Below are 26,393 nucleotides of genomic sequence, written 5' to 3'. Positions count from 1 at the left end.
GAAAAAGAAGAAGGGTAAATCGATTTTGGGAGCATTAAGAGCTTCAAATTGGTTGTTCATGGTGGTTGTGGTATTGATGACAATGGCAATCTTGTAATTACTTGAAGATGATGAGGGTGAGAGAGTAAAAATGTCATTTTCGAAAAAAAAAAGAAAAAAAAAATTGATGGCATTTTCGTAAATTATATGAACTTGTGGGGTGAATAGGGCAAAACCAATTTTCAAAAAAAAGGGAGGTTAGTTTTGTGTTTGACTTTAAGTTGTAGGTCAATTTTGCAAAAATCCCAATATTTTAATATTAAAACATTCAATGAATTTTCAAGAACATTTATAAATTATAAACTTATTAAATATTTCAGATTGAAAATTTTGTTATCGATGATTTAAATATTTTGTTATAAAACGATATGAACGATCATAGAACCGTATGATTATAAATTCTTATTTAATAAATAACTATACAAAATATACTATTCCTAGAAAAATAGGTTGGTCTATCTTAACTTATATTACACTTTTTATTAAACTAACTATCGAATTGATAAATAACGTACCAAAAAATGTTTTGCACTTTCCTTAAATAAAAGCTACGAAATTACCTAATATGATTAACGTATATGTGAAAATTAATTATAATGAATAATAAATATTTGATAACAATTTTTGTATCTTAGTTCTTTTTTTTAATTTTATATTATTAAAATATATTTAAAAATCACATTAAATATATAATAAAAACATTTATAATTTTTCTTATATGTTATATTTTGAATTTTTCAAAACGTCTATAAATTATTAGAAATTTGAAGATCCCCACTCTGAAAATTTTGTGATCAATAGATTTTTTTTTGTCATAATAAGTTACAAATGATCATAAAATTGTATTAATATGAACTTTTATTTAATATTATAAGAAGATACACATTATTTTAAAACCATATGAGTAAAAAATATCATTTAATAATAAAACATATATATTTATATATATATATAGATTATACTATACACCATAAGATTACATAAATATTTTAATATTAAAACTTTCAATGAATTTTCAAAAACATTTATAAATTATAAACTTATTAAAGATTTCACATTGAAAATTTTGTTATCGATGATTTAAATATTCAGTTATAAAATGATATGAATGATCATAGAACTGTATGATTATAAATTCTCATTTAATAAATGACTATATAAAATATACTATTCTTAGAAAAATAGGTTGGTCCATCTTGACTTACATTATATTTTTTATTAAACTAACTATCGAATTGATAAATAATCTACCAAAATTTTTTTTGCACTTTCCTTAATTAGAATCTACGAAATTACCTAATATGATTAACGTATATATGAAAATTAATTATTATGAATAATAAATATTTGATAACAATTTTGGTATCTTAGTTCTTTTTTTTAATTTTATATTATTGAAAGATATTAAAAAATCACATTAAATATATAATAAAAACATTTATATTTTTTCTTATATGTTATATTTGAATTTTTCAAAACGTCTATATATTATTAGAAATTTGAATATTCCCACTCTGAAAATTTTGTGATCAATAAATTATTTTTTTGTTATAATAAGTTACAAATGATCATAAAATATAACGCATATGAATTTTTATTTAATAAATATTCAAACTAAATAATATATATATATATATATATATATATATAAACACTAATGATTTAAAGCAACAAGATTGGCTGATCAATTTAGTCGTCTAGTTGAAATCTTTCAAAAGTATGTGAAAGACTAAAATCAAAGTACATATGGATTTAGAATAGTAGTTATATTTTACTAACCAAATACCGAAAAAACCGAACCGAACCGAAACCAATCCGATATCCGGATTGAACACCCGTAATCCAAATGAAGCCAAACTATTGTTTCATTCTCCAAAATATAATAAAAATAATAACTTAATCCCGCGCAAGGCGCGGGTCTTATCCTAGTCTTAAGTTATAAATGAAAAGGAAAAACTCACAAATCAACTACAACAATCCTTAGTCATGCAGCTGAAAAGTATCTGTGTGTAGAGTTGGGCACAAATGTTTGATACTAGATTTGTACTCGCTACTTGATTCGGTTTGGTTTGAAAAAACAAGTAATTGCTCCAATTAAATAGAGTAACAAGTAAGCAGATTTTATTACTCGCAAGTACAATTCAAATAAAAAGTTCATTTTAATTTTTAGCTATTTAGTTTGTTACTTGGTTTATTACTTGTTATCAATGTTTTTAAACCTGATTCGGACACTGAACCGGACGACTTACTGGGTTGCTGGGTCATTAGGTCGACCGCGGGTGAACCGCGAGTTAATAAATGAATTAATTTTATTATCTAATAATATATTAGCTATGTAAATAAAAATATAGAAACTAAAGTTTAATATTTTGTACATATTTTTCAAAAACATAAAATAATAGTTTGGATATGTATATATTTTATGTTTAAAAAAATTTAGAAAATACTTAATTTTAATTTTTATATTTTTATTTTCATATGACATACAAAATATCCAAAAATAGTTTAAACTATTTAAAATTTTCTCTATCAAGGTAAGATGTATGACATCTAAAAAAATGAAGACATAAAATTTATAAATATTTAAATGTCTAATGTGAATAATAAATTAAACTTCAAATACAAAATAAACCAAAAGTAAAAGATCATTGTAATAAATTATCAATAACGAAAATAAACTAACACCAAATCACATCAACTAATGTTGGTTCTCTCTACCATCGTTCATTTCATTTTCTTCAGGCGGCATAGTGAAATCTTCATCAAAATCTAAAAATCACAAATATAAAACTGAAAAAAGAAAATCTAACTTTTTTTTAATCACCACCTAATTTCTTAACTGGAAATTTATAATATAAAACATAATCTAAAAACATAATTAAAAACTAAAAAAAGATGTTAAAGTTATTTATTGGTTCAACCGATGGTTCGACCGGTATCGGGTTCCGGATTTTACTGGGTTTTTGCGGGTTTCTAAATATTGGGTTTTTCACAAAATTCAAACCGGATTTTTCTGGGTCACCGGATTTACCGGTTCAACCGCGGATCCGGGTCGGGTTTCAAAACACTGCTTGTTATCCTTTACTTATTCAGTTATTTGTTATATATTATTTTGTTTATTAAATAATTAGTATATATTTCATTAGTTAATTAAAATTTATGTATGTGACAAAAAAAATTAAAATTTATGTATTTTATAAATGGTTACAATTACTTGTTAGTTGCCTATGTTCACTAGTTGGTTGGTTGGTACTTGATCTTTAAAGTTGAATACTTGTTTTGACCAAGATGTGTATCAAGTAGTCTATTTAAACTACTTGCGAATACATAAAAATACAAAATCATAAAATAAAATTAATTATTTGGTTTATTATTCATTTTTATAGTTGAACAAAGATACATTTTTCTAAATTATAGTAAAAAAATTCGTTTATATTTCAATTTTTATAAGTGAATCAAACATAAATTATATATTTATATATATAAGAATTTTGGAATTTTTCTTTTTTTAATTTAATCTATTTACGAATGACTGAAAAACAGGAAAAACAATGACAAAATAAAAACAAAGACATATTATTTATATATAATAAATTTATTTACTTTTAAATTTCAACTAATTATCAAATAATTTACCAATAATTATCAAATAATTCGTAAATAATTTACAAGTAACAAGTAATAAAACAAGGCAAATAACTATCAAATCTATAAAAAATTTTGCAAGTACTTGAAACTATAAGTACTCGTTTTTTAACAAACCAAGTACAAGTCCAAAATTTTAATACTCATACAAGGCAAGTCGAACACTAAGTATACTGAAAATACCAAATACTCTGCTTGTACCCACCCCTATCTGTGTGTATGTACAACGAAAATGTACACCGAAGATTTTGTATACAATGCTTTGTACATCAAAACTCGTATTAAGAGTGAATAATTGGAACCTTAAAAGAAAAAAGAGATTGTGAATAACTGGTGTAGAAAAGGAGGTTATCTTTTTATATATAAATAAATAAATAAATAAATATATGTCAAAAAAAAAATAAATAAATAAATATATATATATATATATATGTTATTTTGGTGTGATAAAAACTGAAAAAGGGATAAAAATAATTGAAGCTAGAAAAAGCCAACAAGATAAGAGACAAGCCATGAACGTGATCTGCCCAACAAAAAGGACTTCTTATTTTTTCTTTTCTTTTCACTCCGTAACTTTTCTAAAAAGCAGATAAAAATCTTATGTTTAAGTTTTTCTTTTGATCTTTCTTTCTTTCTTTGTGACCCATCCTTTCAGTCCAATCAGATCATTGTATATTAAAGTGTGTCCTTGAAAAATCTGTCCGAAAGCAAAAGTGCAAAGAATTCAAACTGAAATCATGAAACATAAAATTACACTATTTTTTCTTCCTGCTAATATAATTTTCAAAAAGAGTGTAGACTTAAAAAGGGGAGAAAAACAGAGAGTCTCTTCTTTTCTTGTTATTCTGTCAGTATCTTTCTGTGTGTGTTTTTTGGCATTTTCATTTGGGTTTTTGCTTGTTTGGTCCCTTTTAATGAATTTTTAATTCCGTTTTTTCTTTCTGTCATTTTTAATTTGGTGGGTTGCAGTGAGAGAAGGCAAATGAGATTAGGTGATTAGGTAATAGTGGTGTTGAATAACAAGGAGACTAACTTTAAAATTAGAATGTTGTAGTCTTGTAGAGATTAACTACTCAATAATTACCCAAGAAAGAAACGATTAAAATAATAAAACCAAAACAGTATCAGTCAAGTGCTTTTTTTTGTGCATTCCTTTTCTCAGATCTCTAGAAAAAAATTCTCAGACTTTCAGGGCATTTTGGTGGTTTTGTTTGCTTTGTTTCTCGGGATAATTCTCTCCACACTTTTTTATACTTACTCTTTCTCTTCCTCTCTCTTCTTTCTACGAGCACTCATTCTCTTATTGCTTCATCCAAAAACTCTCTTTCTGAGCTGGGTATCTTAACAAGGCGTCATTTTTCTTCTTCTTCTTGTGGGTCTTCTCCTTTCACTCCATTCGATTTGTATTTAGAAAGAAAGAGGTCCATTGCTTGAAAAAGATTGCTCAAGGTAGTGTCTGTGTCTGAAAAAGACAGGGGAAGTAGAAGATAGAAAGATAGGAGACACAAAGGCAAAGTCTTTCATTCACATTTGGGAGAGAGAGAGAGAGAGAAATGAGTTTGTGGGTTTTGTAAGAACTTCTTTTACAGATAGAAAAGTTGATTTGCTGTAAGAGGGAATATTGCCATGGTAGGTGCAAGATTGGTGTTTTGGAGATTAGGGTTTCTGGTTTTGGTATGGTTCCATGATGTCACTACCGCTACACTTTCTCCTACTGGTGTTAACTATGAAGGTCAGTCGTCTTCTTCTTCTTCTTTGGAGCCATCTCTGTTTCTGAAATAAAAGGAAAAAAAAGTTAAATTTTTAATTTGTCTAAAACATAGTACTTCAGATTGGAGTTTCTCTGAGCAATTTATCATGTTTCTTTGTTTTTGCGAAAATTGTGGCGAATGTTTTGTGTGGATTGTGTTATTTTTGTATTTATTGGATAATAAATAACAGCTTTAAATGCTCTCACCAATACCAGCTCAAGTTTTACTTATTTTTTGGATGAAAGATTTCTGGGTTTTTTTCTTCCTGTTTCAATATAAAAATGCAGCTTTTAGCAAAAGAGAGAATTCACAAGAGTTTTGAGGCTACATTTTGTTATCTTAATCTGAATTTTCCTGTTTTTTTTGTTGTTGTTTGGTCTGAAATGAGCAGTGACGGCTTTGGTGGCTATAAAGAGTGAATTGAATGATCCGTACAATGTTCTGGAGAATTGGGATGTGAATTCAGTTGATCCATGTAGCTGGAGAATGGTCACTTGCACTGATGGCTATGTCTCTACACTGTGAGTCTTCTCTTTTCTCTAAGTACACACCAGACAAAGAAACCAAATAGATTTTTGAGACTTATGTCTCGTTTGCTTAATGAAACAGGGGACTTCCTAGCCAAAGCTTGTCTGGTACATTGTCTCCTAGAATCGGAAACCTCACCTATCTACAATCTGTGTAAGATTCTTCACTATCTTTAATTCTTGTTTTGTAATTTTTTAAAAAATTTTTGTTGTTGAGTTTAATAAGATTTGTGATGTAGGTTGTTGCAAAACAACGCAATCTCTGGTCCAATTCCTGATACGATTGGGAGGTTGGAGAAGCTTCAGACACTTGATCTTTCCAACAATTCATTCACCGGGGAGATACCGGCCTCACTTGGAGAACTCAACAACTTAAATTACTTGTGAGTGTTTCTTTTTGGGATTCAAACTCAAGTTCAAGTCTCAGTGTCTTATTACATTTTGTCTTTTTTTTCCAGGCGGTTGAACAATAACAGTCTTTCAGGAACTTGCCCCCAGTCTCTGTCCAAGATCGAGGGACTTACTCTAGTGTATGTCCCCTACACTTTGCCTCATGGTTTAACCAAATAGAATCTTACCAATTTATTTGTTATTTTGATTCTTTAATGTGCAGCGACATTTCGTATAACAATCTTAGCGGCTCGCTGCCAAAAGTGTCTGCCAGAACTTTCAAGTAAACTTTACCAGACTTTATCCAACTACTTTAATTTTTTTTTTCCGTTGAGGCGAAACTAAGTTTGTTCTTGTTCTTGGACACTTTAAGGGTGATCGGAAACGCGTTAATCTGTGGCCTAAAAGCTTCTGCAAATAACTGTTCTGCTGTCCTCCCCGAGCCTCTCACCCTTCCACAAGATGTTCCATCAGGTATTAACCATCTTTGCTTCTCATTGTCTCTCTTTTAGCTTAACTTATTGTTCTTTTTCCTATTTTAGATCAATCAGGAACTCATTCCAATGGCCATCATGTAGCTGTTGCATTCGCCGCTAGCTTCAGCGCTGCATTTTTTGTTATCTTCACCAGTGGAATGTTTCTTTGGTGGAGATATCGACGCAACAAGCAAATATTTTTCGACGTTAATGGTTTAGTCTCTTCAAAATTTCTCCGCTCTTGCATTTCCCTTTTTTTTTTTACAACAGTCTTATCTTTATTCAGCAGAACAATATGATCTAGAGGTGAGCTTAGGACACTTGAAGAGGTACACATTCAAGGAGCTTAGATCCGCAACGAGTCATTTCCACTCGAAGAACATTCTCGGGAGAGGCGGATACGGGATTGTGTACAAAGGACACTTAAGCGACGGATCTTTGGTGGCTGTAAAGCGTCTCAAAGACTGTAACATAGCTGGCGGAGAAGTCCAGTTTCAGACGGAGGTAGAGACTATAAGTCTGGCTCTTCATCGCAACCTCCTCAGGCTTCGAGGTTTCTGTAGTAGCAACAACGAGAGAATCTTGGTCTACCCTTACATGCCTAATGGAAGCGTGGCCTCACGCTTAAAAGGTAAATGCAGTTTCCAAAACCATTTTTTTCGGTATTTTTTTCCGCTCTTAAGTTTGCTGCAATTTTTGTTAGATCATATCCGGGGAGAACCAGCGTTAGACTGGTCGAGAAGGAAGAAGATAGCGGTTGGTACTGCGAGGGGATTAGTGTATCTCCATGAGCAGTGTGACCCGAAGATTATACACCGAGATGTGAAGGCAGCTAACATTCTTTTGGATGAGGACTTTGAGGCGGTCGTTGGTGATTTCGGGTTAGCCAAGCTTTTGGACCATAGGGACTCACATGTCACGACCGCGGTCCGTGGAACCGTTGGCCACATTGCACCTGAGTACTTGTCCACTGGTCAGTCCTCGGAGAAGACTGATGTCTTTGGCTTTGGTATACTACTTCTTGAGCTCATTACGGGTCAGAAAGCTCTTGACTTTGGCCGTTCCTCGCACCAGAAAGGTGTCATGCTCGATTGGGTTAGTCTTCTTTTCTCTGTTTCTTGCTTCACTTCTTGGAGGTATTGGTCGCAATTCTGGTTTGGCTCGGTTCTGTCTTTGTTTGAGAGGAAACTTAAACCAAAATAAATCGAAATTAACCATGATTGGGATTCAGAACCGGTCTAGAATTAACCCGCGAGATTGGTTAAATTTCGGTTGTGCGTTTGTGCTTGGTTTCAATTAATATAAGTTGATTTAAACTACTTAATGCCGTTATTTGTTTGGTAATCTTTGATTTGATTTCGGTTTACTTGGGATTGTAAGCTGAAGAAGACTAAACCATGATTTGGATTCGGTTTAGATTTAATTTCTGTTTTAGGATAGGCTTTGGTTCCAGTTCATTAACATAATCTTGAAAATTTGGTTCGGTCTAGATTGGGTTGCTAGTCAATATCGAAGAAAGACTACATTTTAATTTGGTTTGGTTCGGTTTTGGTTTATTGGCCTGAGAAATGTGACTTGTTTAACATGGCAGGTGAAGAAGCTGCATCAAGAAGGGAAACTAAAACAGTTAATAGACAAAGATCTGAACGACAAGTACGATAGAGTGGAGCTCGAAGAAATCGTTCAAGTTGCTCTTCTTTGCACTCAGTTCAATCCATCTAATCGACCTAAAATGTCCGAAGTTATGAAAATGCTTGAAGGCGATGGCTTGGCTGATAGATGGGAAGCGTCGCAGAGCGGTGGGGCGAAGTCGCTGCCTCCTCCGTTGCCGTCGGGGATGGTGAGTTCATCGCCGCGTGTAAGATATTACTCTGATTATATCCAGGAATCGTCACTTGTGGTGGAAGCCATTGAGCTCTCTGGTCCTCGATGAAGGACTAATGATCATTCACTTTTTTTTTCTTGGGCTTGTTTTTGTTTGGTTTTACTTTTTCTTTTTCTTGAAAATGTTTATATAGTTGTGGAGTTGAGTGTAATTTACAAGTTTTCTGTAAAAATAATATTTTTTCTTCCGTAATACTCCTTCCATTCTTAAAAGATTTATATTCTAGAAAAAAATTTTGTTTCAAAAAGATACATAATGCAACTTTTGTCGACTAATAATGAAAAATTATGAAGTTCAAAAAAATTAAATGTATTTTAAAAAAAAAATATTGGTTTAAAAATATAAGAAATATAAAATTATAAAAAATTATGCATTTATAGCTAAATGTTAATATGTTTTACTAAAAAATGTGAAAATTGTAAAACATGGATCTTTTATGAACGAATGGAGTATATTGTAATTGTTTAAGTTAAAAATTTGGAGACCGAAAATCATTGTGTTAAAAAATACTACAGTATTTTTAAATATAACTAAAATATAATTTAACTTATCATAAAAAAATGGAAAATTGTCACAAATAGCACATTCATAGTACCACTTTTCATGTTTACACTAACCACTTTTACCCTCAATTTTAATGAAGGGTAAAATATAATTATACTCTTAGGATTAACTAATGTAGACTTAGGGTTTAGAGTTGAGGGGGTGGCAGTGCCGTCCCGGTAAATTTGGTGGCCTAAAGCATATTTATATACAATAGCATATATTTATAAAATATAGTATTATATTTTCTATTTGAAATATAAAATGATATAGTAGGTTGGTTACATCAGACTAATACAGATAATTAGTAGATATTTTAGTAAAATAAAAATCACTAATTTGTTTGAACTATTATTATTTGTAATCCAAGTAACACAGAAAAATAAAAACACAGATAACAAATAAATTATTTCAATTAAAAGAAGTTGTTTCAAAAAAATCAAAATAAGAGAAGAACGCACATGTAAAAAAACAAGGAAACATTACAAGTCAACATACACCATAACATTGAATGTGCAAACTCCAACTCAAACAAAAAGTGAAAATAATGTTTTTAACCACTTGACCATAACTATTTTTCAAAAAATGTGGCCTCTAAAATTGTAAGAAAATTTGTGGCCTAAAACTCTTGCTTCGCTGGCCTTATGGCAGGGACGGCCCTGGGGGTGGGGTACGGTTTTTGGAATGTGAAATTTATGATTCTAATAAATATATAAATAAATACTTAAAAAATATATAAAAATTTTGAAAAAATAGTTTCAAACATAATTTTCGTTTTTCAAAAAGAAATTTGAAAAAAAATTTAAAAAAATAATTTCAAAAAAATAATTTCAAAAAAAAGTTTATAAAAATTTCGAAATTGAAAAAGTATAATTCGAAAACATTTTATTTTTTTTATTTTTTATTATTTTTTTTTTTTTTTTATTTATTTATTTATTTTTTTAATTTAAATAATAATTTATATATAAATAACAAGAACATAAGAGTCTTTTGCCACTTAATGAAGAATGTATTTTTGATAATGTCTTCTTAGTGATGGTAAAAATGAAAGGTGGTACCATAAAAATAGTAAACATATAATTTCCCCCAAAAAAATCTAGAATTTAATTGGCTGTTCAATATATAATAAAGGTATCAAAATTTGAAACAGCTTATACACTTTTTTTTATTAAAAAAATCATTTTCTATCTATATTAATAAAGTAAATAAACTCTCCTCTAATTAAACAACCAATGCACCAAAATTTGAAAACTAATCATTTCTAATATTTTAGTATTTCACATCTTTTTATTTTCATCTTTACTCCAAATATATTAACACATAATCTAAGAGTCCGTACATAATTTTTCTGATAATCATGCTTGAACTCGACCAATATTTTTAACATCACTTATATCATAAAAATCATAATTTTAGTGAAAAATACATAATTTAATTTATAATTAAATCATACAAATAAATAATGTTAGGGTAAAATTAAGCATAGCTAAGTATGGTAAAATATTTGAATCGAACTATGTTGTAAAATGGAATGATGCTGTATAATGGAAAGCTAGAAGGTTCACCAACATTTTTGGCTTGTGTTTATTAGTTTTAGAGTTTTTTGTTTTATGTATATAGTGTTTTGAATAAGAGGTATATGCTAGATCATTTAGAATAATCCAGGATCTATTTTCGGTGGTTCAAGTGCAAGCGTATTCATCTCCCGTTGTGAAGAATAAGAAGGAAAAAGTTTTTAATTTAGTGGTACATGTTTTTGGCCAAGTAAAAATTTGTAGAGAATTTAAATAAAATTCAATAATACATATCACCTTGACTTTTAGGACCGATTTTAAAAAAATCGGATACTTACTTTGCATACCCCAAATCCAGTGTGCATGTTAAAAATATAATTATTAAATGTTAAAAATTCAAATTAGCTTCATGTCATAAAACTAAAATGATATTAAATTAAATTAAACGCTGAATAAAATTTAAATTGTATCACAGACAGTTAATTATAACTTAGTTGAGAATCTTTATTTTGCAATGAGATCTTTCAAATGTACAACATTCACAATTTCGCCAATAATATGTCTAAAGCACAAAACATTAGAATGAAATGGTGAACAAATAGATCATAAATAGGACACATCAATAAAAACACAATATAATATAGAAAATTCACAGACTAAGACTTCTTTTCATATTGACGTCCCAGTATTTCTTTAAATTTTTTGAAATAATGATTTGTCAACTCTTTCGGATAACTATTCTATAGAAATTTATTTTAAAAGACAGAGGATTCGTTCAGTATTTTGAGGTATAATCACCGAAGATAAAACTACTAAAAATAAAAGAGCCCTCTTAAGAAAGCTTATATCAGGAATTGTCAAAATAACATTTATCAATAGAGCATGAATCATAGTTCTCTAAAATTAAAATGCAAAATAAGTGACTAACACCAAATTGTATAATTAACGTTAATCAATAATGAAAGAAAATTACTATACTTACAAACGTATAAACCAATATCAATTCAATTGAATTGATATTTGAATTTTTTTAATGATTTTAAAGATTCAACACCTTTACTTTAATTTTGTAGCAATTTGTAGCCGAATCAATATCTCTAATATGAACATAAGTGAACTGGACTTCGTTTTCAAAAAAACATCATTTGAACGTATTTTTATTATTCAAAGATGATGTTTTGTGTGTATTGTCCATCAAACATATGACGAGAATATATACTATCATAGTACAGAATCGGAATATTAATATAATACAATATTAAGATGAATACTAAGATAAAGTAGGCATCATGGTTCTCTGTATTAGTACTTACTTACTATTATAACATAGACTAAGATAAATATCACTTACACATTATCTGTACTATTATTAAACTATAAATTATGATAACATATAGATTATGTTCCACATCCATTAAAAAATATGATTTTAAAACTGAATATTAAAAATTATTCTAACTTGTAAAAGTTAAAAATTAAACAAAATAATTATATTTCTAATTAAAAAGTTTGAATAATTTTATTATTTAACAAATTATTTACTCAGCTAAAAATTAATAATAAACTATTTACACAGCTAAAAACTAATAATAAACATATGGCAAATAAGCAAAAACTAAAATCATGGATTACATGAAAAATAAACAAAATCAAAATAATTAGATATCTAATTACAAAGTTTGATACAGTTATATTAAGAGAAAATGACACAAAGAACACTAAATGAAGTTTTCCTCCCCAAACTAGCACTCAGGATCAGAATTCACAAAAATAGGTTTCATTAAAGGGGCAATTTACCCTTATGCCCCCTTCTTTAACTAATTTAAAAAACAAATTTGAAATCAATTTGTCGCCGTCCTCGTTTCATCGCTTCTTCTTCTCGTCTCTCGTCTCTCCGTCGTCGTCGTCGTCGTCTCTCCGTCGTCGTCTCCCCGTCCTTGTCGTCGTCGTCTCTCCGTCGTCGTCGTCGTCGTCGTCGTCGTCTCTCCGTCGTCGTCTTCGCCTCTCCGTTGATCCGTCGTCGTCGTCTCTCCGTTTATTTTATCGTCGTCGTCGTTTCTCAATTGATCTGTCGTTTCTACGTCTATTCATCTCATTCTCTCTCTCGTGTGTCTGATTTGATTAAGGTTTGAATCATTTCATTTTGTTATACATTATCTAGGTTTTGTTATATATTATTCATTTGTTGATGATTTGAAGTTGATTTTGTAGAACAATGGAAGTTTTGTGCATCTGTGGACAATGGATCTCAAAAGAATCTCTCCAGTGGGAGTTTCTTGTTGATTTGAAGAGGAATGCATCAATCATTTCCATAGAAGAAGATCTACTGTATGAAGATTTGATGAAGATTGTCTCTGAAGATTTTAGTGTTAAAGAGGAAGAAATCAGTTTGAGTTATGGTTTTTCATTGGATATGAAATGTATTATTGAAAGTTTCCCCCCACTCTCGATAGGTAATACTCGTCAGCTCAGAACTTTCATTTCCAAGACTAGAGCATTTGATGGAACCTGTCGTTTGTGTGTTAAGGTTTGTATGATTTTTTCTTAGACTTTTCAGGATATGCTTCATAACCAAGTATTATGCCTTACAGAACTACTTGACTTATGCAGGTTAGTACTGATCCAGTTAGCTGTAACACTCAAGCTTCTGATACATTTGCTTCTACTGTTCCATTGAATGCCAATCCAGCGATTCTTTCTACTGTGCAGAGTGAAAAACAGGTACATTGTCCTTAATTCCCTTTTTCTGTTTGTGTTTGCATGATATGCTTCATAATCAAGTACTATGCCTTACAAAACTACTTGACTTTTGCAGAGTCTTCTATATGAAGGTGTTTCTACAGTTCCTCTGAATGCTCTTCCGGATTTTAGTACTGATTCAGCTAGCTGTAACATTCAAGCTTCTGATACATTTGCTTCTACTGTTCCATTGAATGCCAATCCAGTGATTCTTCCTACTGTGCAGAGTGAAAAACAGGTACATTGTCCCTAATTCCCTTTTTCTGTTTGTGTTTGCATGATATGCTTCATAATCAAGTATTATGCCTTACAGAACTACTTGACTTTTGCAGAGTTTTCTATATGAAGGTGTTTCTACAGTTCCTCTGAATGCTCTTCCGGATTTTAGCCCTGTCCATATTGGACTTTCACCAAACACGAGAGTAGCTGGCGATATTAAGGTGAATAGCTATTTTAAGACAAAGAGAGAGTTGATGTTGAGGATGAAGAAATGGGCTTTAGAGTGGAAGTTTGAGTACAAGACTGTCTCTTCTAACAAGTCAAGAGTGCTTTTGAGTTGTGTTGATGAAAATTGCACGTGGAGGATGCGTGCTATCAAGCTACCTGTTTCAGATTTTTTCGTTGTTAAAAAGTATGTTCATGAGCATACATGCGATACAACACACAGGAAAGCCAACCACAGACAAGCATCTGCAAAGTTGTTGGGTTCTTTGATTTCCAGCAATTATGGAGAAAAAAAGGAAGGTCTCAAACCGAAACAGATCATTGAACAGGTCAGGATGCTGCATGGTGTTCACATCAATTACAAACAAGCTTGGAGAGTGAGAGAAGAAGCTCAGATTTTGGTTAGAGGGACTCCTGAAGACAGCTATTACAATTTGTCTAGGTGGTTGTATAAAATCACAGAAACAAACCCTGGTTCCTTGACTTATCAACATGTTGATGCTGCAGGAAAGTTCAAGTATGCATTTGTGGCTTTTGGTCCATCGATAAGGGGATTTTCATTGATGAGGAGAGTTATTGCAGTAGATGGTACATTTCTGAAGGGAAAATTCAATGGGACTTTATTGGCAGCTTGTGCTCAAGATGGGAATTATCATCTATATCCTCTCGCTTTTGCAGTGGTTGACGCAGAAAACGGCGCCTCTTGGAAATGGTTCTTTAGAGGTTTGAGCCAGAAGATCCCGGACGCTTCGGATCTTGTTTTTGTATCAGACAGGGCTAACTCCATTTCTTCAGCGTTGGAGGATGTATATCCCTTATCTCACCATGGAATTTGCAGGATCCATCTGCTCCGCAACATCACTCCTACATATGCGAAGACTGGGTTGCTACCTCTGGTGGAAAGCGCTGCTGATGCCTATACGTGTCACGAGTTCTGGTTAATCTTCAAGGACATAAAGGATAAATGTCCTGAATTGGCTAAGTATCTGGAAGAGTCTGATTTTAGGAAGTGGGCACGAAGCTATGCGCCTGCGAACAGGTATAATATCATGACTACCAACATTGCAGAGTCTCTCAATTCTATGTTGAAGATGCCTCGTGAGTTGCCCATTATCTCTCTCCTTGAAACTATCAGATTGACGATGACCACTTGGTTTTTTGAGCGACGCGAAGCGGCTGCGAAACATAAGCACCTGGTTACTCCAAAAGTTGTTCAGAAATTGGTATCTAGGTTAGGGGCCGCAATGTTGTTGAATGTGTATCAAGTTGATCGAAGCGAGTTTGAGGTGAAGAATGAAACAATGAAGTTTGTTGTTGACTTGGAGAAGCGGCATTGCACATGTAATGTTTTCGACATTGACAAGATCCCCTGCATCCATGCCATCGCTGCTGCTAAGCATATCAAGAGAGATGAAAACCGTTTTGTTGATGCTTCTCACTTGACAGAAACGTGGGCTAAAGCTTATGCTGAAAGCATACATCCTGGTGGAGAGTTGTCAACGTCCACCTATCCAGAGAATATTGATGAACTGTCTTGCCCACCTCCAGCTACCAAAAAGAAAAGTGGACGCCCTCCTACAAAGAGAAAGAGATCCGTTGGCGAGTTTGGGGTTCCTGGATCTAAATCTCAGTCCCACAAGTGCAGCAGATGTGGCACAGGAGGGCACAACAAGATCACATGCCAGAGGCCTATAGGATGAAGTTCTACATTTTTACATTTTTATCGATTATTATTTGGATGTTTGGCTATTTTGATGGTTACATGATATGCACAAGACCATATACATTTTTTCTTTTGGAACCCTATCCTGAATAAGTATGATTTCTTACAACTTTTGTAATATACAACATTATCTTTTGATCTCATTTCAATTTTTAGTTTAAACTTCTTTGCTAGAAAAAAACACAGTAATATTCAACTATTCTGGAATCCCATCCAACTTTTGTAACATCCAACTTTTGTAATATACAATGTATTTATACTATAAATTGTATGGGTAAATTCAATTATGTGGAAGCAACTAACAGATGATTCTCCTCAGCCTAGCGGCTAAACCACGAAACCTATGATACCGAAACATTTGATCGACCCGGGTTCGACTCTCCTACGAGTAATGGGTGATTTTTTTTTTTTTTGTTCAAACATATATCTCAGGAATCACATTTGTCGCAATCGGAAGCCCATCCTGAACTATCAAAGATCTTTCCAATGTATTTATACTATAAATTGTATGGGTAAATTCAATTATGTGGAAGCAACTAACAGATGATTCTCCTCAGCCTAGCGGCTAAACCACGAAACCTATGATACCGAAACATTTGATCGACCCGGGTTCGACTCTCCTACGAGTAATGGGTGATTTTTTTTTTTTTGTTCAAACATATATCTCAGGAATCACATTTGTCGCAATCGGAAGCCCATCCTGAACTATCAAAGATCTTTCCAATGTATTTATACTATAAATTGTATGGGTAAATTCAATTATGTGGAAGCAACTAACAGATGATTCTCCTCAGCCTAGCGGCTAAACCACGAAACCTATGATACCGAAACATTTGATCGACCCGGGTTCGACTCTCCTACGAGTAATGGGTGATTTTTTTTTTTTTTGTTCAAACATATATCTCAGGAATCACATTTGTCGCAATCGGAAGCCCATCCTGAACTATCAAAGATCTTTCCAATGTATTTATACTATAAATTGTATGGGTAAATTCAATTATGTGGAAGCAACTAACAGATGATTCTCCTCAGCCTAGCGGCTAAACCACGAAACCTATGATACCGAAACATTTGATCGACCCGGGTTCGACTCTCCTACGAGTAATGGGTGATTTTTTTTTTTTTTGTTCAAACATATATCTCAGGAATCGAAGAGTCTCTTCCAAACGACATCATGTAACTCAGTCACCGAAGAGTTTCTTTTCGTCAAGATTGGGTGTTATATGATTGGTTATTTCAGTAACTGACTTCAATAATCGAAGAGTTCCACAATAATCAAGAGTTTATTTTAACTGACTTCAATAATCGAAGAGTTCCTTTTTGTTCTATAAATATAAGGGACGATATCAGACCTTTTATTCACTCACTTCATTTCGCTTGATATATCCTTTTGCAATACAAGTTAGTTTTCGATTTTTCTCATTTTCCATTCAATTCATGAACTTTTTTCTATTTCTATTTTATCGTAACATCTTAGTTTCGATTTTGTTGCAGGACAAAGTTTCAATGGAAGGAAGTTCAAAGAAGATGATGAAGCGTCCCATAGAGGAGGTTTACGGATGTGATGCCGCCGAAGGTTTCAAGAAGGGGAAGAAGGAAACTGTGGAACATTACAGGGCTCTTCTTCGTTTGTCCAACGAATACAGGCTATCTGAGAATGATTGGAATCTTGCATCCAGCAAAGCAAATTCAATTGCTGTCCAAATCGAGTTGCTTGAAGATATTATCAAAGCTGATGGAAAATTTGATTTAACTGCTGAGTTGGAGAAACTCAAAGAAGAGCACTCGGAAGCGGAAGGAATGCTTGCTGATGTGAAGGTCAAAGTCCCTGATTGGGATAAACTTGGCGAAAGTTGGCTCCATCATGAGTAATTTCATGTTATCGTCTTCTCTTTTTATGTTTTTAAGGACCACATTATGTTTGATTTTCAGTTTTTATTTTAAATGAATAAGCACTTTTGTTTCTCTTGTGTTGTTTCTTCAATTAACAACCTAAATAAAAAACTTGTTCAATGTTTTTCACTATTTTGTAATGGTTTGGCCTAGTGTTCTTATAACTTGGTTATCTGATTTGCTTATTTGTTTTTGGAAAGCCATCCTGAATACATAAAATGATATCCAGATTATATAAATCTATCGTCTGTGAATAAATGAGTTCACATTTACTCTGTTATCGAATAACCAACGTAGCCTAGTGGCAAGCCCTTCTACTCTTAGTGTACCCTTATCACACAATAAGTCGTGTTCGATCCCCGTTGTGTATACTCACATTTTTTTTTGTTTTTAATTAAATATTCAAACGTTATTTTCGTTTTATTGTAGCTTTTGGCAAGTATAAGACCCTTGGTACAACGGCTGCACACTTGGATTAATCTATCGAGAGTTCACGAGTTCAATCAACATCAGATCACATTCTTTTTCATTTTTTTTTTTGTAAACTTTAAAGGAATTTGTTTTTGGAAAGCTATCCTGAATACTTAAAATGTTATCCAGATCATATAAATCTATCGTCTGTGAATAAATAAGTTCACATTTACTCTGATATCGAATATCCACCATAGCCTAGTGGCAAGCCCTTCTACTCTTAGTGTACCCTTATCACACAATAAGCCGTGTTCGATTCCCGTTGTGTATATTTTCACTTTTTTCTGTTTTTAATTAAATATTCAAAAGTTACAAGTTATTATCGTTTTATTATATCTTTTGGCAAGTATAACACCCTTGGCACAGCGGCTGCACACTTTGATTCATCTTTCGAGAGTTCACGAGTTCAATCAACATCGGATCACTTTCTTTTTCATTTTTTTTGTAAACTTTAAAGGAATATGCTAGGCTTTGGTGCATTTTGCTTTCTCACTCTTTTTCTGGAAACCCATCCTAAAAGTACCATAAGCATTTGACAATTCATCAATACATCCTAAAAAATTTTTCAATAACAATCTAAATGAAAAAAACGTTAGGGATAATTCATTACAAACTTAAACTTAAACGTTAGGGATAATTAATATCAAAGTAGAAAAACAGTGTAGAAAACAGAACAAATATGACATTTTCACTTCCTTTGACCTTCCTGGAAATCTTTATCCATAAACTGGTCGAAGATCTCACAACATAGCTTGCTTCGTAAGTCCATCGCAGTTTCATCATTTATATTAGCCATGCTCTTCAATCCCAGTGACCTGCATTCCAGCATCTTCACAACAAAAATACCACAGTTGTATGGAAATTTTGTTTTGGAAGCCCTTCTGCAAACTTAACTTCAAATGGACTGATATCTTCGAAATTAACCTCTTCACCAAGAAGTTCCATCTTTATGGCACTAATCAACACTGTCATAAATACCCAAAATTATACAATAAATCAATCACCAACAGACAACAAAATGAATATGTAAAAATGCATCACAATCACAAGCAGCAAGTGACAAACTTTTATTTTCTAAATTAGCTAATATTTTTACCTGCCAGTTCTTGGATTTTATTAAGAGCACGTTTGATATTTGCTTTTGGAAGACCACAATGGAAGAGTGTGATTGTGTTGTCCATCAATTGTATCTCCACCCCAATATAGTGACAGCTCAACTTATCTTCAATGACACCATATATAACATCAACATCTTCCAGCCATACCTTCTTTGGATGTATTAAACCTTTCACAAGTTCGCCTACACAGCCCTCCAATAACTTTTTTTTTCTTATGTGGCTTCCTGACAGATTCATAAGCGTATCCAACCACTTCTAAGAAATCGACTGGTACAAAGCATGCTGCTGGAAGATTGTTGTTGCGGAACCAAGCACCTTGCTCAACCCTCTTACAATTTAGCATTTCAAATGCAACATTTATGTGCTGCCAATGTAACAATATAGTTAGAAACTTCATATAGAACTGCTATAACATGGACATCTAGCATAGCTCAACTCAACCTCTTCCTAAACATATGACACAATCAAATAGAAAGACAGAAACAGAGTGTTGATTACCTCTTTGTTGAGATTTTTTTCTGCATCGTCCATTTTTTGAAAGAACTCTTTTTCAATTTCTTTTCCATTGATATAAAACGGTCTGTAGTTGATAAAATTAACTAGTATCAATCGAAACTTTTACAAAATAAATTAGGAATATTTATGCGAGGACAAAAAGTTGCTTACACACGATATATGCCCCGTAGATCCATCCAGTGTGCAAGCCTTGAAAACCGAGGAAATTCAGGTGTCACAAATGGATCAATTGGAAGGATTACCTCAGGTGTTACAGGTATAGGAGGGTTTCTAGGTCGTATTGGCCTCTTCTCTTCTCGCTGTAGAAAAGGAAGCAAATCTACTGGCTGAGCATTTGCTTTCTTCTTCTTACCAACATGTGGCTTCCCCTTTAATTAAAAATAAAGACAAAAATTCAGGATCGTTTTTATCTTTATACTTGAATGCCTTCCTAATATGAAGTAAAAATATTTTTTATACCTTTTTTGCATGATCGTCTTGACTTGGTTTCACACTCTTACCCTGCTTTACTTCCATCTGTGAAACAAAACCGATATATCAAACTATTGACCTGAACTTCAATTCAAGTGGATCTTATTCATTTTTATTACCTCTTTTGCCATTTTCCCAACAACATCTTCTGATGGACCAGCTGCTTCATTTTTCTTACAAGCGACAGCCTTCCCCTTCCCCTTTTTGAATGACAAAAATTCAGATACATTTATATCTTAATTCCTAGTATGATGTATAAATATTTCATACCTTTTTATCACCATCTCCTTCACTTGGATTCACACTCTGCGTCTGCTCTTCTTCCTTCTGAAAATCAATACCGAGATATTAAACAAATGACATTGTTTTTCAATTCAAGTGATCCAAGGCATTTGTTTTACCTTTTTTGTCATCTCCCAAACACCATCTACCCATTTTCTTGGTTTTCGAATCTCAGAATGGTGGAAGTAAATTTCTTCTTTAGAATTGTTCAAAGCGACAAAACACGAGTCATCAAACAAAATGACTTTAACTTTTCCAGCGCACCAGGCACCATTGTCGAACGCCTCCACGTCCTGCATTAGCTCATAACTTTTCTTCGCTCCAGATCTCTCAGGTGGTGGTTGAGGACGTATTCTGTCAATTGATACACGTGTCTCAACACTCCTTTTCCTCTTCTTTTCGTCCAGAGACGGGACGAAGTACTCAACTTTCACCATCTCAACCCCATCAACCAAATATGTTGCCAACACATTTCCTGGATACCATTTATGACAAGTATTGTCATCTTGTGATGAAATCTCCACATTTGCTCCGATCTCAAAGGGATTTTGAACTCTGCTTTCTACATCCTGTGATGGTTTAGATTCAAGGATATCCAGTCATTTTGATAGTTGCTGAGTATTTATTAAAGGTTTTAATGAAAGTAATACCTTATTTTGCTCTGTTAAAAGATTTCTGCGAGCTCGGGTATTTGGCTGTGTGTCGGAAATGTTTGGTGAAATGATCTCATTCATAAGCTCGTGAGTCTCCTGAATTCAGGAATGGTTGAATGAACACGTACAAGGGCTTCCAAAAATTACTTGAAAAGTCCAATTTTTTAAAGAAGGTACCTGCTGCGTCTGAATTGGAGTAAGGACTGGAGTCTCAATATTCTGTTGAGCTATTGGAGAACCAGGTGTCTCTTTCGTGATCTCATTCATAGGCTCTCGTGTATCCTGATGTCAGGAATGGGATTATGAACACGTACCAAATTCATAATTTTATAAATACCAACAGTTTTCAAAATTATACTTGCCTCATTGTTAAGTTGTTCATCTGCTTGATCTGCATTGGCTTCACCTTGTCTGGAAGCCGTCTCATGAAATGGAGTTGTGTCAGTCTGTGCAAGTACAACAAAAATTAGGAAGGCAAGCCTAAATATGTATAACATCTTCCAAAATTACTTGACAACTCAAAACTGAATCAAGAACTAGATAAACATTAATTTTAATTTCTGAAAAAAAAGTTACCTCATTGTTTGGAGTTTCATATGAAGTAACTCTTTGTAGTTTCTCTAGGTTTGTCACACGTTCTTTAATCTGTTTCCTGTCTTTTTCAATCAAACACAAACGATCGTTCATGATCCTTAAATTATCTCCCACCATCTCGCTGATTCTGTTGATCTTTGATTCCAAAGACTCCTCCTGATACGAAGTAGAAGCTTGACTCATCCCTCCATTCCCAAACAGTAAAGATGCTCTTCTTATTTCTTCATTAGCACCGTATAGGTCTACTGACATGTTTCGCCAATCTCTAATTTTAAACTTATAACCTCTCTTCGATAAATCGGCCATGTCATCCAGATCTTTATTAGCTTCGTCTCCCATGCAAACATCATCTTCTGGATCATTAGAAATAGGAGGTAGGATGCATGTGACCTTAAGCTGAAACCATAAAAATAATTAGCTTTTAAATGGAGAATCATAAGGCAAAACAGAAACAAGAAAAAAATAATGTAAAAACTTACATGATCTTTGATTTCAATTAGGAGAACATCTATCAGCTGTGGAGAAGCTATTTGAAGGTACTTCTCACACAAAAATATTGGGGTAGACGGTTGAACGCTCAGAATAGGAACAACTTGACTGAATGCATACTGTAGCAAAGGTACTGACTCAAGTATCCATATAAGAAATGCCATAGGGAACCCTTGCAAATCATAATTGTTTTTGTCGAGGCTTTTGTCGATAGCTCTCTGAAGTGATTTTAACAGCAAATTATAAGCTGTTCTCCCCCATGGGTATGTCATCAAGACATCCATATCCTGCGCTATTTTCACATAATCCAAAGTAAAAGTTGTGCCACCGTCGAGAAGGCTCTTCTGTAGTAGTATGCTCTCAATCAGGAGGAGCATTGCAAGGCAGAATCTCTCATCAGAAGCATCTTCTCTTGTGTTTCTGAGCTGCTTCTCCACGTCCTTTACTGTATGAGTACGCCCTTTTAGGAAGTCCCACTTAAATTTCTCGGTTCCCTCTCGCGGTTCTCTTGCTTCACCACTACATTTCAAACCAGTCACCATGTGGAATTCTCTTATAGAGAACCTCATTGGCTGAGCACCAAAATGGAACCATGCTTCGTGTCTCTTCACTGTCTTGATGCTTTTGGTGAGAACTGCGTGCACTATCTTAGCTGATAATTTCAAAGACCTCTCTCCAAGCTTGATCACCGGTCCCAAAAACGTCCCTCTTATTCTGTTGAACTCATCATTTCCTAGAATTTCCTTAACAGTTTTGATATAAGCAACTATCGAGTGTTGGTTTATCGATATCGTCTTCTCTGGCTCTGATCCAATCGGATACCTCAGCTCAGGCAGTGCTAGTCTTAATGGTAATGGATCTCCCATCTTGTTTCTATCCTGCGTAAACAAGAAAAATTTTATTTGTCTAAATTAATTAAAATCCAATTTTCAGGAAGGGTTTCCTGAAAAAAAATACAAATCCTTCCCGAAGTCTATACACATGCTTTCACATGAACTAGAATTCTACGAATCATATTAGGTTAAAACGAGCAAGTCTATACACAAGCAAAAAACAGGAGACCAATCTCTCAGAAAGAAAACACACATAAGGTTGAATCTGCAACATACCTTCAAGAGATAGAGCTCTAGAAATGGTTTTTCTCGGAGAATAGAGAGAGCTCGCGTAAAAGATCGAGAGAGAGAGAGTTCTGGAGATGGGTTTTCGTCGGAGATCGAGAGATATGGAGATGAGAGAGAGATTCGAGAGGCGGAGACGAGTGAGATTCGAGAAGTTTGAAACGGCGAGAGTGTTGAGACGGCAAGAGTTTTGTTTTTTTTCAATCGAAATGTATTGTTTAGGAAACCTATCCTATATTTAATTGGGTTAAGTATGCTTATGTAATATTCTCTAACAGATGATTCTCCTCAGACCAGCGGTTAAACCAAGGCTTTTTATAACTCAAAAGTCTCTCTATCCCCGGGTTCGATATGTGGTGGATTCAAAATCTATTTTAATTCTTTTTTGTGTTACAGTTTGGAGTTAAATAAAATTAAATGTAATCCATAACAGATGATTCTTCTTGGCCTAGTGGCTAAACTCCCACACTATCCAAATACGCAGACTCTCTCCCTCTGGGTTCGATCCTTTGTGGTTCTAAATTTTTGTTGTCTGTAAACATCACAATTTTAAGCTTACCATATACATGTCCAATCCTTAGTATATAATCTCATTTCATTCTTTTTTATAGGTGTGGGCATATTAACCGAAACCCGAATCCGAACCCGAACCGAACCGAAAAACCCGAACCGAAACCCGAACCGAAGTTAAAAAAAAACCGAACGGGTTTAGGATTCAATTAGTCCGGATACCCGTACCCGAACGGTTATATCCGATAACCGAAGCATAACCCGAAAACACCCGAACTAATGTACCGTGACCTATACACATATATACTTTCTAATTCATTGCTGCCTAAATCCTAGAGAATCTGTTAAGCTTCCCGAAATTGCCTCATTGAAAATTAATCTTAGATACACTAGATTTTCAAACTGGAATCCAAAAGTCTATTCTCATCAGCTTCGTCTCCTTCATTGACGTCGTCAACGAGAAGGACGAAATCAAAGGTTTTTTCTTTTTCAATCCTACATCAAAATTATTTAACTATAACTTTCTATTTGATTATGTACTGGTAGTTGTCAAGTCTTGTCGTATTGTCAGAGAAAAAGACAAACTTAGTTAATTATGTTATGTCCTTGATTTTCTTATCGTACGGGAAGTACACGTTAGTTGATTTGTTGTCGTATGATTCTTATTTTAGACAGAGACAAAGGTATGCACTTGATAGTATCAAGTTCATGCAAAGTTAGTTGATTAGTTTATTATTCTATATTTATGTTACTTATTTTTTTTTAATTGTTGCCACACGACTTGTATCTATAATGCATTTAACTTGATTATGTTAGTTACAGAGACAAAGTTATACTTTTGTTAGTCTGAGACGGAGAAAACGTATTGAACTCACTTTGATTTGGTTTTGTTCGTAGATGTCATCATCATCACCTTTTCAAGGCACTGCAAACAGAGAAGCAGATGATGTAGAAGAAGAGTTTCAAACTCTAGAGTCTGATCAAAGAGGCAAACGAAAACAACCACCTGGAGAGAGTCAGGAACAGAGTAAAACAGCACGCGTACTAGCCCCAAGATCCGACGTATGGTCTCATTTCAAAAGAGTTGAAGAAAACCGTGACAAATGCTTGACGTAAATGATAGTGTGACTGCAATCCGCAATGCAATCTCATATGTAAGATCTGGAACAAATAGGCAGAGAGCATTTGAGCTTAAGGTAGATTCTGGTAGGATGAAAAGAGGAAGTTTGCCACTTGATGTTGTGACTAGGTGGAACTCAACTTACTTGATGTTGCAAAGAGCACTTATTTACAAGACTGCATTTGATAAGATGGGTTTTGAGGACAAACCGTACAATGATCATTTCATGGAGTTAGACAAGGGGAAAAAAAGACTCGGACCTCCTGTAAGTGAAGATTGGCGTGCTGTTGGAAGGTTAGAGAGGTTTCTTATTATCTTTTATAACTCAACCTTAGTAGTCTCAGCATCTACCACCCTTTGTGCCCACAAGTGCTATGGTGAGATAGTGAACATAGCATCCAATTTGAAGTTGCTTTGCAATAGTTATGATACTGATTTGAAAGTTAAGGCTGAGGATATGCTGATGAAGTTTGATAAGTATTGGGATGGGTTGAAGAACATTAACAAGATTTTAGTGGTGGCAAGCGTCTTTGATCCTAGCAGAAAGATGAAGTTTGCAAAGTTGTGCTTTGAGGATCTTTACGGGGAAGACAGTATGGAGTCCAAAGAGTTAAATGATTCAGTTCTTAGTATTCTAACTGATTTGTTCAAGGAGTATAGTGAAAGAAATGGTAAACAAGCTGAAGCAAATGTGCAATCATCTCAGTCTACTCAGTCTACTCAGTCTTCACAATCTCAAGAACAGCCAACAATAGACTTGCTTGATGATGAACTCGGCTACCACAGGATTGAGAAAAAGTACAGCACACTGCTAAAGGAGAGTGGAGTGAGAGACATCAACGAGTTGGAAGCTTACCTAAAGGCTGATGTTGAGAATTCAGATTCAATGCTAGGAACTGACTATGATGTTCTCTCTTGGTGGAAAGTTAACTCTGGCAAGTACCCTATTCTATCACAGATAGCTCGTGATCTTTTTGCTATGCAAGTCTCCTCGGTTGCTTCTGAAAGTGCATTCAGCACGAGTGGGAGGTTAATAGATCCACATAGGAGTTGTTTAACTCACTATATGGTTGAAGTTCTCATGTGTACAGAACAGTGGATGAAACAAGACATCAGACTTGAATCAAAGGTACTCACCAATGCTCAGATACTTGGAGATGTTGAGTACGAAGAAAAGATGGAGAGAGGTTTGTAAAATTCTTGTATATTGCTATGATTTTTTTTATGTTTGCTAACACTAACTTTTGCATTACTTGAACAGAGTATGAACATCTATCACAGCCACGAGACTAGAGGACTAAGCTAATATAGATTTGGTTCAAGGTAAGAGCTAAAACATGTTATAAATTTTATACGTGTGTTGCATTTCTTTTGCTTGTCTACTCTACTAATATTTAAAATTGTTTCTGTTTGGTGTCACAGATGGCTTTCAAGTTTCTTAAGTTTACATGGTTTTTTTGATTCATGTTTTCGGGTGAAGAC

At 33.6% G+C, this 26,393-nt stretch overlaps 4 protein-coding genes across 9 annotated transcripts; 3 read left to right on the top strand and 1 right to left on the bottom strand.

The window, feature by feature from the left end:
• Positions 1–4,491: 4,491 nt before the first annotated feature.
• LOC106422514 (protein NSP-INTERACTING KINASE 3) lies at positions 4,492–8,905 on the top strand. Of its 3 annotated transcripts, none has more exons than XM_048736081.1 (11): positions 4,492–5,416; positions 5,827–5,956; positions 6,045–6,116; positions 6,202–6,345; positions 6,421–6,492; positions 6,576–6,635; positions 6,726–6,826; positions 6,895–7,041; positions 7,133–7,459; positions 7,532–7,923; positions 8,420–8,905. In XM_048736081.1, the coding sequence occupies exons 1-11, from the start codon at positions 5,311–5,313 to the stop codon at positions 8,759–8,761; spliced, it is 1,893 nt and encodes a 630-aa protein (XP_048592038.1). In that variant the 5' UTR covers positions 4,492–5,310; the 3' UTR covers positions 8,762–8,905. The 3 variants fall into 3 exon arrangements, with proteins under 3 accessions (XP_048592038.1, XP_048592036.1, XP_048592033.1); XM_048736079.1 differs by having other exon boundaries at positions 7,118–7,459; XM_048736076.1 differs by having other exon boundaries at positions 7,115–7,459.
• Positions 8,906–12,721: 3,816 nt separating this feature from the next.
• Positions 12,722–15,838, top strand: LOC125576305. The gene is made up of 2 exons (XM_048736073.1): positions 12,722–13,297; positions 13,381–15,838. Exon 2 carries the CDS (start codon positions 13,983–13,985, stop codon positions 15,651–15,653), a length of 1,671 nt encoding a protein of 556 aa, XP_048592030.1. The 5' UTR covers positions 12,722–13,297; positions 13,381–13,982; the 3' UTR covers positions 15,654–15,838.
• Positions 15,839–20,466: 4,628 nt separating this feature from the next.
• LOC125576304 (protein AGENET DOMAIN (AGD)-CONTAINING P1-like) lies at positions 20,467–24,495 on the bottom strand. Of its 4 annotated transcripts, none has more exons than XM_048736070.1 (3): positions 21,258–24,495; positions 21,078–21,176; positions 20,467–20,996 (listed from the first exon to the last, which is right to left on the bottom strand). In XM_048736070.1, exons 1-3 carry the CDS (start codon positions 21,345–21,347, stop codon positions 20,520–20,522), a joined length of 666 nt encoding a protein of 221 aa, XP_048592027.1. In that variant the 5' UTR covers positions 21,348–24,495; the 3' UTR covers positions 20,467–20,519. The 4 variants fall into 3 exon arrangements, 1 of the variants encoding a protein (XP_048592027.1); XR_007314718.1 differs by having other exon boundaries at positions 21,078–24,495; XR_007314719.1 differs by having other exon boundaries at positions 20,467–21,176.
• Positions 24,496–24,688: 193 nt separating this feature from the next.
• Positions 24,689–26,106, top strand: LOC125576121 (zinc finger BED domain-containing protein RICESLEEPER 2-like). Its single transcript, XM_048735512.1, has 2 exons — positions 24,689–24,903; positions 24,966–26,106. The coding sequence occupies exons 1-2, from the start codon at positions 24,689–24,691 to the stop codon at positions 26,104–26,106; spliced, it is 1,356 nt and encodes a 451-aa protein (XP_048591469.1).
• The last annotated feature ends 287 nt before the right edge of the window (positions 26,107–26,393 follow it).

Source organism: Brassica napus, chromosome A1 (assembly GCF_020379485.1).
Source record: "Brassica napus cultivar Da-Ae chromosome A1, Da-Ae, whole genome shotgun sequence".
Lineage (NCBI taxonomy): Eukaryota > Viridiplantae > Streptophyta > Magnoliopsida > Brassicales > Brassicaceae > Brassica > Brassica napus.
Note: the sequence above shows the minus strand (reverse complement) of the source record. Positions and strands in the feature narration are given on the sequence as shown.

Bases quoted from the DNA above. Each gene is read 5' to 3' on its own strand.
- LOC106422514 (XM_048736076.1), top strand. From the start codon at position 5,311: ATGGTAGGTGCAAGATTGGTGTTTTGGAGATTAGGGTTTCTGGTTTTG. The intron at 6,346-6,420 runs GTGAGTGTTTCT...TTTTTTTTCCAG, and splicing joins CTCAACAACTTAAATTACTT to GCGGTTGAACAATAACAGTC. The intron at 7,460-7,531 runs GTAAATGCAGTT...AATTTTTGTTAG, and splicing joins CGTGGCCTCACGCTTAAAAG to ATCATATCCGGGGAGAACCA.
- LOC125576304 (XM_048736070.1), bottom strand. From the start codon at position 21,347: ATGAATGAGATCACGAAAGAGACACCTGGTTCTCCAATAGCTCAACAG. The intron at 21,177-21,257 runs GTACCTTCTTTA...TCCTGAATTCAG, and splicing joins CTCCAATTCAGACGCAGCAG to GAGACTCACGAGCTTATGAA. The intron at 20,997-21,077 runs GTATTACTTTCA...AAACCATCACAG, and splicing joins TTTTAACAGAGCAAAATAAG to GATGTAGAAAGCAGAGTTCA.
- LOC125576305 (XM_048736073.1), top strand. From the start codon at position 13,983: ATGTTGAGGATGAAGAAATGGGCTTTAGAGTGGAAGTTTGAGTACAAG.
- LOC125576121 (XM_048735512.1), top strand. From the start codon at position 24,689: ATGTCATCATCATCACCTTTTCAAGGCACTGCAAACAGAGAAGCAGAT. The intron at 24,904-24,965 runs GTAAATGATAGT...TGGAACAAATAG, and splicing joins AACCGTGACAAATGCTTGAC to GCAGAGAGCATTTGAGCTTA.